This window comes from Oncorhynchus gorbuscha, unplaced genomic scaffold, assembly GCF_021184085.1.
Source record: "Oncorhynchus gorbuscha isolate QuinsamMale2020 ecotype Even-year unplaced genomic scaffold, OgorEven_v1.0 Un_scaffold_1837, whole genome shotgun sequence".
NCBI classification, from domain to species: Eukaryota; Metazoa; Chordata; class Actinopteri; order Salmoniformes; family Salmonidae; genus Oncorhynchus; species Oncorhynchus gorbuscha.
In genome coordinates, this window is record NW_025746507.1 from 13,101 (window position 1) to 25,000 (window position 11,900).

At 45.9% G+C, this 11,900-nt stretch overlaps 1 protein-coding gene across 1 annotated transcript; it reads right to left on the reverse strand.

The window, feature by feature from the left end:
- Window positions 1-676: 676 nt before the first annotated feature.
- On the reverse strand, window positions 677-10,260 carry LOC124024365 (protein naked cuticle homolog 2-like; the record flags this gene model as incomplete). Its single annotated transcript, XM_046338304.1, has 6 exons — window positions 677-2,427; window positions 4,615-4,733; window positions 4,899-4,968; window positions 8,351-8,504; window positions 9,357-9,452; window positions 10,225-10,260. Coding segments are annotated over 6 exons (1,152 nt in total), but the record flags the coding sequence as incomplete, so codon positions are not given.
- Between the last annotated feature and the right edge of the window lie 1,640 nt (window positions 10,261-11,900).

Genomic DNA, 11,900 nt, shown 5'->3' on the forward strand with positions numbered 1-11,900 from the left:
CCAGAGCTCAAAGAGTGTAGCGCACCCGGGAGTTATGCTACTCTGTCATTACAATGTCGTATATGTCGTGGTATGAAACACAACATTAGTTTACTACAGACCGTTCATCTATGCGCTAATCTCTGAATCGTTTAAAAAGACAGAGAGACAATACGCCTACAAAGGAGGGAATTCCAAATGGGGTGCCAATATTGACAAGGGAAATATTGACACCCCAGGGTTCTGGAGTAAGACAGCCCATGAAACGTATAAATTGTATGAGGCATTTCTAAGTTATATTTTTCAAGAACCAATGGCTATATATAATTAATTTAAACAATCTAAAAATGTATGTAAAAAAAGTCCCAGATTGCTCATATCAATCCCTCCTAAACAAAATGGTGTCACTAGTTTTGCTGTCTGCCGTTGTACGCATCGGATATATACAGATCATACATTCGATTTGTAACATTCGATTTTTCATTGACAAACAATCACAATGCAGACAGTTCCAGAATGCACCATCCCTCCTGACAGCAACAGGTGTCCTCTAGTGGCCTCGTCTTTTCCCTGGACATTGTATTCTGCCGTCTCTAACCACACTGTGGCGGCAGAGCACCATTCTTTGACGCATGGTACAAACAACCGTGAAGCATTCTGGGACATAACAGGGCTAGGAAACGTAACAATATCAATATACAGTATATATCATGTTTATTCAAATACATCTAGGACAAAAGACATATATGCATCATTATAATTCATGATGAAATAACATGCATATAAATACAGTTTTATTACAGTAAAATGTGTATACATATATAGATGTCAATGCTTACATAGCTAGATATTTCTTGCATTAAAACTGCCAGTGGTGATTTGATATTGTTCCTCTGGTTCTGGAACCCCAACAGCAGGGTTCCGGTTCCAATGAGGAAGTAGTAGAGAGAACAGCGAAGGAGCAGCACCTAACACCTGAGATACACCGTTGGGAGGAAAGCTCTCATACACACAAGACACACGGAGAGGCAGTGTCCCAAATGTCACGCTATTCCCTAAATAGTGCACTACTTTAGACTAGAGTCCTATGAGCCCTGGTCAAAGGTTGTATACTATAAAACGAATAGTGTGCCATTTGGGACGAAGGAGACAGTACCTAGCTTCTGGGGACAAGAAAATCTATGGGTCAACACCAAGGAGGAAATGATGTCACTTTTGATGACCTCTGACCTCTGTCCACATAGAGCTGTACTGTATCTGTTCTCCCTTTGTGAAGGTCCAGGCGTAGAGAGGAGTAGCTTGGTCCAGCAGGATGTTTAACCTCATTTCATTCAGATTCAGAACTGTGCCATAGAAAACGTCTTACAAAACTGCAACCCTTTACAATGGAATAACCACAGCAGTCAGACACACTCCAGTTTCCATCAGTGAGTCTGATCCCAGGATATCTCAGGGAAACTGTCTGGCTCTGGCAGCCTGCCTGGCACTAAATGGAGGAGGGTTCAGATCCTGGGCTGTCTGAATGGCACCTTGTTATATAGTGCACTACATTTGGCAAACGTCTACAGGGTTAGAGTTAGGGCTAACCAATAGGGCTCTGGTCAAAAGTGGTGCACTATATAGGGAATAGGGTGCCATCTCAGATTGGGCAGCCTCAGGACAGAAGGGGAGACATTCCCATTGGGTGAGGAGGTTGAGTCCTTCTTCAGACAGACGGGTGTGATCAGTCGGTCCTTTAAAGGTCTCTCAGTCTCTGACTGTTACTGGCGTCCTATTGGGTCATGTCTGGTGGTGGTGGTGGTAGTGGTGGTGATGGTGGTGTTCGTGGTGGTGTCGGTGCTCGTGACGCTGCACCAGAGGCAACACAAAGGACCCAGGGCTGCCGGGCAGCCCAGACCCCTGCTCCCTCTCCTTCTCCCTCTCCAGACAAGGAGGAGGGGGAGCCTGATGCTGATGCTGGGGATTGGAGTGAGGTGACAGGGGGCGTTTTGGACGGGGACAGGCCCTGACCCTCCCTGGCTTTGGCCCGGAGCCGTTTGCTGTGGCTGTGCTGCAGAGGGTGCTGGTGGTGGCTGGAGGAGGGGAGGTGGTACACATCCTGACCTCCGTGACCCCCAGATGAGGAGTTCCCTGTATGCAGCAGGGTCTGGAGAGGAGGAGGCTGAGGAGGGTAATGTCCCCCAACGTGGTATTTACTGGACTTGGCCCTTTCAAGTCCCCCATTGGTCCCTCCGACGCCGGATCCTTTAGATGTTCCTCTGGGGGACTTCAGGAAGTGTGACGCTCCCCGACCCCGGGCTTCTAGAGGGGTGTAGTTCTCACTGATGACCTGCGAGCGGCGCTGGTGGGCGTGGGCGGCGTGGGCCTCGGGCTCCTGGGAACGGGAGCGGTTCTGGGACTGGGAGGCCCGCACATGGGTCTCCTGGGGGGGCGGGGGAGGGGTGGATCCTGGAGGAGGGAGAGAGAGAGAGAATAGAGAGAAAAAAAGAGAGAGAGAAAGACAGAGCGAGAAAGAGAGATAGACGGAGAGAGAGATTACAGAGAGCGAGAGAGATCACAGAAAGAAAGAGAGAAAGATTACAGTGAGCGAGAGAGAGATCACAGAAGAGAGAGAGAGAGAGAGAATACAGTGAGCGAGAGAGAGAGAGAGAGAGAGAGAGAGAGAGAGAGAGAGAGAGAGAGAGAGAGAGAGAGAGAGAGAGAGAGAGAGAGAGAGAGAGAGAGAGAGATTGCAGAGAGTGAGAGACAGGGACATCACAGAGAAAAAGAGAGAGAGAGAGAGAGAGAGAGAGTGTGAGAGCGAGAGCGAGAGAAATGACAGAGAAAGATAGAGATGATAGAGAAAGAGAGAGAGAAAGAGATTGCAGAGAGTGAGAGACAGGGACAGGAACATCAGAGAGAGAGAGAGAGAGAGAGAGAGAGAGAGAGAGAGAGAGAGAGAGAGAGAGAGAGAGAGAGAGAGAGAGAGAGAGAGAGAGAGAGAGAGAGAGAGAGAGGCAGAGAGAAGAGAGAGAGAGAGAGAGATGACAGAGAAAGAAAGAGAGAATCCCATTATATGTTCTATGGACTCACTCTGTGTTTAACATGATGTTTTAATGACTACCTCATCTCTGTACCCCACACATACTGTACAATTATCTGCAAGGTCCCTCAGTCAAGCAGTGAATTTCAAACACAGCTTCAACCATAAAGACCAGGGAGCTTTTGCACCTACTGGTAGATGGGTCAAAATAAAAAAGATGACATTGAATATTCCTTTGAGCCTGGTGAAGTTATTACACTTTGGATGGTGCGTCAATACACCCAGTCACTATAAAAATACAGGTGTCCTTCCTAACTCAGTTGCCAGAGAGGAAGGAAACCGCTCAGGGATTTCACCATGAGGCCAATGATGACTTTAAAACAGTTACAGAGTTTAATGGCTGTGATAATAGATAGCTGAGGATGGATCAACAACATTGTAGTTACTCCACAATACTAACCGAAATGACAGAGTGAATAGAAGGAAGCCTGTAGAGTATAAAAATATTCCAGAACATGCATTTTGTTTGCAACAAGGCACTAAAAGTAAAACTGTGAAAAAATGTGAAAAAGCTATTCACTTTTTGTCCTTAATACAAAGTGTTATGTTTGGAGCAAGTCCAATGCAACATTACTGAGTATCACTTGACATATTTTCAGGAATAGTGGCGGCAGCATCATGTTATGGGTATGATTGTAATCGTTAAGGACTGGGGAGTTTTTCAGGATAAAAAATAAAACGGAGTGGAGCTAAGCACAGAGAAAAACCTGGTTCAGTTTACTTTCCACCAGACACTGGGAGATGAATTCACCTTTCAGCAGGACAATAACCTGGTTCAGTCTACTTTCCACCAGACACTGGGAGATGAATTCACCTTTCAGCAGGACAATAACCTGGTTCAGTCTACTTTCCACCAGACACTGGGAGATGAATTCACCTTTCAGCAGGACAATAACCTGGTTCAGTCTACTTTCCACCAGACACTGGGAGATGAATTCACCTTTCAGCAGGACAATAACCTACAACACAAGGTCAAATCTACACTGGAATTACCAAGAAGACAGTGAATGTTCCTTAGTGGTAGAGTTAAAGTTTGGACTTGGACTGTTTGAAAATCAGTTTGGACTGCTTGAAAATCTATGGCAAGACCGGAAAATGGTTGTCTGGAAATGATCAAGAACCAATTTGACAGAGCTTAGAGAATTTTGAAAAGAAGAGTGGACAAATGTTGCTCAATCCAGGTGTAGAAATCTACCCAGAAAGACTCATAGCTCAGGGGTTGAACACCCATCTAAACTAACATATATTTGTATATATTTTTCATGTTTTTTAAACATTTTATACAAATGTTCAAATTGTTCTTACACTTTGACATTACAGAGTACTTTCTGTAAATTGTTGACGAAAAAATCACAATTAAATCTATTTGAATCCAACTCAACAAAATGTGGAAAAAGTCAAGGCGTGTGAATCCTCTCTGAAGGCAGTGTATGTTGTATAATAGACAAGTTCACTACAAGGCCACTTTATTCTCTTGAGGTTTAGTTGGCTATCTGGCTCCAACACATTTTAATTGTTAGTACAGGGAGAGAGATAAGCTGAGTGGTACCAACCTTCAAACCTGGAGGTGTAGTTCTCTATACCAGCTAGGTCCAGATAGTGATTCCTCCTCTCAGTGTTCTCATCCACACAGTAATGCTGTCCCTCACTGCTCTGACCTGGGAGGGCTGGCCTGGTGTAGGAGGACAGACGTCTGTTAGGGTGTGTGTGTGTGTGTGTGTGTGTGTGTGTGTGTGTGTGTGTGTGTGTGTGTGTGTGTGTGTGTGTGTGTGTGTGTGTGTGTGTGTGTGTGTGTGTGTGTGTGTGTGTGTGTGTGTGTGTGTGTGTGTGTGTTGACCTGATGTGAGAAGAAAGCCGTCTGTCTGCTGATCGTCCCTCCTCCTGGTGAAGGCGTCCTGACTCCCGGTCTGATGAGAGACAACAACATGTAAACATAAACAACTACAACATAAACAAAAACAAACAACTAGCTACAACCCATAGAGAGAGACTGTATACAGCCATGATAAAGTTCACATAGATCTCCCTCCCTCCCTCTCTCTCTCTCTCTCTCTCTCTCTCTCTCTCTCTCTCTCTCTCTCTCTCTCTCTCTCTCTCTCTCTCCTCCCTCTCTCCCTCCCTCTCTCCCTCCTCTCCCTCTCTCCCTCCCTCCCTCCCTCCCTCCCTCCCCTCTAAACATTCTCTCCTCTCCTCTCTCCCTCCTCCCTCCCTCCCTCCCTCCCTCCCCCCCTCCCTCCCTCCCTCCCTCCCTCTCCCTCCCTCCCTCCCTCCTCTCCTCCTCCTCCCTCCCTCCCTCCCTCCCTCCTCCCTCCCTCCCTCCCTCCCTCCCTCCCTCCCTCCCTCCCGAAATAAACAATACAAATGAACAGTAAACATTAACACTCACAGAAGTTCCAAAAGATTAAAGACATTACAAATGTCATAATATGTACAAAAGGGAAAATAAATAAACATAAATATGGGTTGTATTTACAATGGTGTTTGTTCTTCACTGGTTGCCCTTTTCTTGTGGCAACAGATCACAAATCTTGCTGCTGTGATGTCACACTGTGGTATTTCACCCAGTAGATATGGGAGTTTTTCAAAATTGGGTTTGTTTTCAAATTCTGTGTGGGTCTGTGTAATCTGAGGGAAATATGTGTAGTTTCCACCTCATTTTGTGGGCAGTGTGCACAAAGCATGTCTTCTCTTGAGAGCCAGGTCTGCCTACGGCTGCCTTTCTCAATAGCAAGTCTATACTCACTGAGTCTGTACATAGTCAAAGCTTTCCTTAAGTTTGGTCAGGTATCTGCCACTATGTACTCTCTGTTTAGGGTCAGTCACAGTGGTCAGGTATTCTGGCGCTGTGTACTCTCTGTTTAGGGTCAGTCACAGTGGTCAGGTATTCTGGCGCTGTGTACTCTCTGTTTAGGGTCAGTCACAGTGGTCAGGTATCTGCCACTATGTACTCTCTGTTTAGGGTCAGTCACAGTGGTCAGGTATTCTGGCGCTGTGTACTCTCTGTTTAGGGTCAGTCACAGTGGTCAGGTATTCTGGCGCTGTGTACTCTCTGTTTAGGGTCAGTCACAGTGGTCAGGTATTCTGGCGCTGTGTACTCTCTGTTTAGGGTCAGTCAACATTCTAGTTTGCTCTGTTTTTTTTATTCTTTCCAGTGTGTCAAGTAATTATCTTTTAGTTTTCTCATCATCTTCTTGGGTCTAATTGTGCTGGACCAGCTTGCTGAGGGGACTCTTCTCCAGGTTCATCTCTCTGTAGGTGATGGCTTTGTTATGGAAGGTTTGGGAATCACTCTTCTCCAGGTTCATCTCTCTTAGGGACTCTTCTCCAGGTTCATCTCTCTGTAGGTGATGGCTTTGTTATGGAAGGTTTGGGAATCACTTCCTTTAGGGGACTCTTCTCCAGGTTCATCTCTCTGTAGGTGATGGCTTTGTTATGGAAGGTTTGGGAATCACTTCCTTTAGGGGACTCTTCTCCAGGTCCATCTCTCTGTAGGTGATGGCTTTGTTATGGAAGGTTTGGGAATCACCTCCTTTTAGGTGGTTGTAGAATTTAACAGCTCTTTTCTGGACTCTGATCATTAGTGGGTATCGGCCTAATTCTGCTCTGCATGCATTATTTGGTGTTTTACGTTGAACACAGAGGATATTTTAGCATAATTCTGCATGCAGAGTCTCAATTTGGTGTTTGTCCCATTTTGTGAATTCTTGGTTGGTAAGCAGACCCCAGACCTCACATCCATAAAGGGCAATGGGCTCTATGACTGATTTAAGTATTTTTAGCCAGATCCTAATTGGTATGTCAAATGTTATATTCCTTTTGATGGCATAGAAGGTCTTGTCTCTCAGCTCGTTCACAGGTTCCTGGAAGTTACCCGTGGTGCTGATGTTTAGGTCGAGGTATGTATAGTTTTTGATGGCATAGAAGGTCTTGTCTCTCAGCTCGTTCACAGGTTCCTGGAAGTTACCCGTGGTGCTGATGTTTAGGTCGAGGTATGTATAGTTTTTTGTGTGCTCTTGGGCAATGGTGTCTAGATGGAATTTGTATTTGTGGTCCTGGTGACTGGACCTTTTTGGAACACCATTATTTTTGTCTTACTGAGATTTACTGTCAGGGCCCAGGTAGAGTATGTCTGTATTATTTTAGTGAATCAACATAGTGAAGGCGTAGACTCAGGTTTTCTGGGTCTCTATGTTTTTGGTTGGATAGGTTTCACAATTCCTTTCTTAGATTTTAGCATTTTTCATTAAACCATTTGTCATTGTTGTTCATTTTCTTTGGTTTTCTGTTTGAAATTTTGAGATTTGATATGGAAGCTGAGAGGTCAAATATACTGTTTAGAGTTTACACCATCACTATTACAGTGAAACATTTTGTCCAGGAAGTTGTGTAAAAGGGATTGAATTTGTTGTTGCCTAATTGTTTTTTAGTAGGTTTCCACACTACTCTCCTTTCCTCCATCTTGCTTTTTTTAAATACATTTTTTGGGGGTATTTTCACCCCTTTTTTCTCCCCAATTTCGTATCAAATTGGTAGTTACAGTCTTGTCTCATCGCTGCAACTCCCGTACAGACTCGGGAGAGGCGAAGGTCGAGAGCCGTGCGTCCCCAAGCTGCACTGCTTCTTGACACAATGCCCATCCAACCCGGAAGCCAGCCGCACCAATGTGTTGGAGGAAACATCGTACACCTGACGACCGTGTCAGCTTGCACTGCGCCCGGCCCGCCACAGGAGTCACTAGTGCGAGATGAGACAAGGACATCCCTGCCGGTCAAACCCTCCCCTAACCCGGACGACGCTGGGCCAATTGTGCGCCGCCCCATGGGTCTCCCGGTCGCGGCCGGCTGCGACAGAGCCTGGGCTCGAACCCAGAATCTCTAGGGGCACAGCCTTAGACCACTGCGCCACTCGGGAGGCCCTCTATAACCATTATTAATATTATTCAGTTCCTTTGGCTTTGATGCTTCATGATTGAGTATTGCTCTGTTCAAGTAGACTGTGATTTTGCTGTGGTCTGATAGGGGTGTCAGTGGGCTGACTGATAAAGTAGTCTATGGTACTACTGCCAAGAAATGAGCTGTAGGTGTTCCTACCGTAGGAGTCCCCTCAATGCCTACCATTGACTATATACATACCCAGCGTGTGACAGAGCTGCAGGAGTTGTGGCACGTTTTTGTTGGTTATGTTGTTGTAGTTGTGCCTAGGGGGCACATGGGGGAGGGAATGCTGTCACCTCCAGGTAGGTGTTTGTCCCCCTGTTTGCTGAGGTATCCCTCCCTCCATGTCTCTTACCTGGTCCAGTGGAGATGTGGTCTCTCCTGCGAGCACTGGGCTCTGGTGCGACGGTCAGCTTGACCCGTAGGGTCTTCCTCTTACTGTGGCAGGACGAGTGATTGACCGAGGCATCCACCACATCATAGATGGTGTGCATCAGACTGGACATGTCCTGGGGAGGAGGAGGAGGAGGAGGAGGAGGAGGGAGGAGGAGGAGGAGGAGGAGGAGGTGGAGGAGGTGGAGGAGGAGGAGGAGGAGGAGGAGGGGGAGGAGGAGGAGGAGGAGGAGGAGGAGGAGGGGAGGAGGAGGAGGAGGAGGGGAGGAGGGGAGGAGGAGGAGGAGGAGGGAGGGGGGAGGAGGGGAGGAGGAGGAGGAGGAGGAGGGAGGGAGGAGGAGGAGGAGGAGGAGGAGGAGGAGGAGGAGGAGGAGGAGGGCTGGAGGAGGAGGAGGGGACAAACACAGCTTATTATAACACATTATAACCTTCTCAGTAAGGACAGAGGTAAAGGCTTCACTGTTCCTTATATAGGGCACTAACTTTGACCAGGATCTATAGGGCTGTAGTCAAAAGTAGTGCACTATGTCGGGAGGAGGGTGCTATTTGGGATGGAGACATATGGTGTTAACCCTGGTGTCCTGACATCTGGCCCTCATACCATCATGGCCTAATTATCCGCAGCTTCCAATTGGCTCATTCATCCCCCCTGTAACTATTCCCCAGGTGGTTGCTGTAAATGAGAATGTTCTCAGTCAACTGACCTGGTAACTCATTCATCTCCCTGTAACTATTCCCAGGTGGTTGCTGTAAATGAGAATGTTCTCAGTCAACTGACCTGGTAACTCATTCATCTCCCTGTAACTATTCCCCAGGTGGTTGCTGTAAATGAGAATGTTCTCAGTCAACTGACCTGGTAACTCATTCATCTCCCTGTAACTATTCCCCAGGTGGTTGCTGTAAATGAGAATGTTCTCAGTCAACTGACCTGGTAAAATAAGGGTTGAATAAATAAAAAGAAGCCTTACCTCTTTAGTAACTTTGCCACTGTTGTCAAAATCATAGAGGGTGAAGATCCATTCCTGACGATTATCCTCCTCCACTGATACGTCACACTCTAGGTCCTGTCGGCATGGAGACACACGGAATACTCCTCGTTAATGACAAAGACAGCATCCTGTCCAGGAAGTGTATCAGACTGCTTCACGCTACAAGGCCGTTCTGGCTGGGACAAGGCTTACTTACTTAATAACAAAAATACACCCCTATGGGTCCTGGTCAAAATGTGTGCACTATATAGAGAATAGGGTGCTATTTGGGACGAATCCTAGGTGATCCTTTTGCCTAGAAACACAAACACAGTGACTTTGACAACCAGCAGAGGGCAGCAGAGTCAAACCTTTTCTTTCCTACTGCAGCATTTATTCTCTCCACACAGTCACACTCTCCACTACTGACTGCTTTTCTACAGTCACTCACCCTCCCCTCCTGGCTGCTTTTCCACAGTCACTCACCCTCCCCTCCTGGCTGCTTTTCCACAGTCACTCACCCTCCCCTCCTGGCTGCTTTTCCACAGTCACACTCTCCACTACTGACTGCTTTTCCACAGTCACTCACCCTCCCCTCCTGACTGCTTTTCCACAGTCACTCACCCCCCCTCCTGGCTGCTTTTCTACAGTCACTCACCCTCCCCTCCTGGCTGCTTTTCTACAGTCACTCACCCTCCCCTCCTGGCTGCTTTTCCACAGTCACTCACCCTCCCCTCCTGGCTGCTTTTCTACAGTCACTCACCCTCCCCTCCTGGCTGCTTTTCTACAGTCACTCACCCTCCCCTCCTGGCTGCTTTTCTACAGTCACTCACCCCCCCCTCCTGGCTGCTTTTCTACAGTCACTCACCCTCCCCTCCTGGCTGCTTTTCAAAGCAGGAATATAAAACCAGTCAAATAATCACATTCAGCAAAAGCCCTTTAACTGCCGTGACGACCTGCAGTTGGAGAAGAGAGGGAGAAAAGGAGAAGAGAGGGAAGGGGAGGAGGAATGCCCTACCACCACAATATAACATCATGTCTTTCTTCCTGGGCCAGGAAAAAGACGTTAACCACAATTCTCAGTTACAGCTTTTCTGGAAGTAACTTTGATTCAGAGGTATCTGGTAACAGAACTGTAACTGGGAAAATAAACGATGTGAGCGACAGGCGGGCAGAGAGGCTGTGCTGCAGACATAGAGAGAGAATGTAGTGTACACTACATTCAACATGTAAGATCCATAGCATGTAGTGTACACTACATTCAACATGTAAGATCCATAGCATGTAGTGTACACTACATTCAACATGTAAGATCCATAGCATGTAGTGTACACTACATTCAACATGTAAGATCCATAGCATGTAGTGTACACTACATTCAACATGTAAGATCCATAGCATGTAGTGTACACTACATTCAACATGTAAGATCCATAGCATGTAGTGTACACTACATTCAACATGTAAGATCCATAGCATGTAGTGTACACTACATTCAACATGTAAGATCCATAGCATGTAGTGTACACTACATTCAACATGTAAGATCCATAGCATGTAGTGTACACTACATTCAACATGTAAGATCCATAGCATGTAGTGTACACTACATTCAACATGTAAGATCCATAGCATGTAGTGTACACTACATTCAACACGTAAGATCCATAGCATGTAGTGTACACTACATTCAACACGTAAGATCCATAGCATGTAGTGTACACTACATTCAACACGTAAGATCCATAGCATGTAGTGTACACTACATTCAACACGTAAGATCCATAGCATGTAGTGTACACTACATTCAACACGTAAGATCCATAGCATGTAGTGTACACTACATTCAACACGTAAGATCCATAGCATGTAGTGTACACTACATTCAACACGTAAGATCCATAGCATGTAGTGTACACTACATTCAACACGTAAGATCCATAGCATGTAGTGTACACTACATTCAACACGTAAGATCCATAGCATGTAGTGTACACTACATTCAACACGTAAGATCCATAGCATGTAGTGTACACTACATTCAACACGTAAGATCCATAGCATGTAGTGTACACTACATTCAACACGTAAGATCCATAGCATGTAGTGTACACTACATTCAACACGTAAGATCCATAGCATGTAGTGTACACTACATTCAACACGTAAGATCCATAGCATGTAGTGTACACTACATTCAACACGTAAGATCCATAGCATGTAGTGTACACTACATTCAACACGTAAGATCCATAGCATGTAGTGTACACTACATTCAACACGTAAGATCCATAGCATGTAGTGTACACTACATTCAACACGTAAGATCCATAGCATGTAGTGTACACTACATTCAACACGTAAGATCCATAGCATGTAGTGTACACTACATTCAACATGTAAGATCCATAGCATGTAGTGTACACTATATTCAACATGTAAGATCCATAGCATGTAGTGTACACTACATTCAACATGTAAGATCCATAGCATGTAGTGTACACTACATTCAACATGTAAGATCCATAGCATGTAGTGTACACT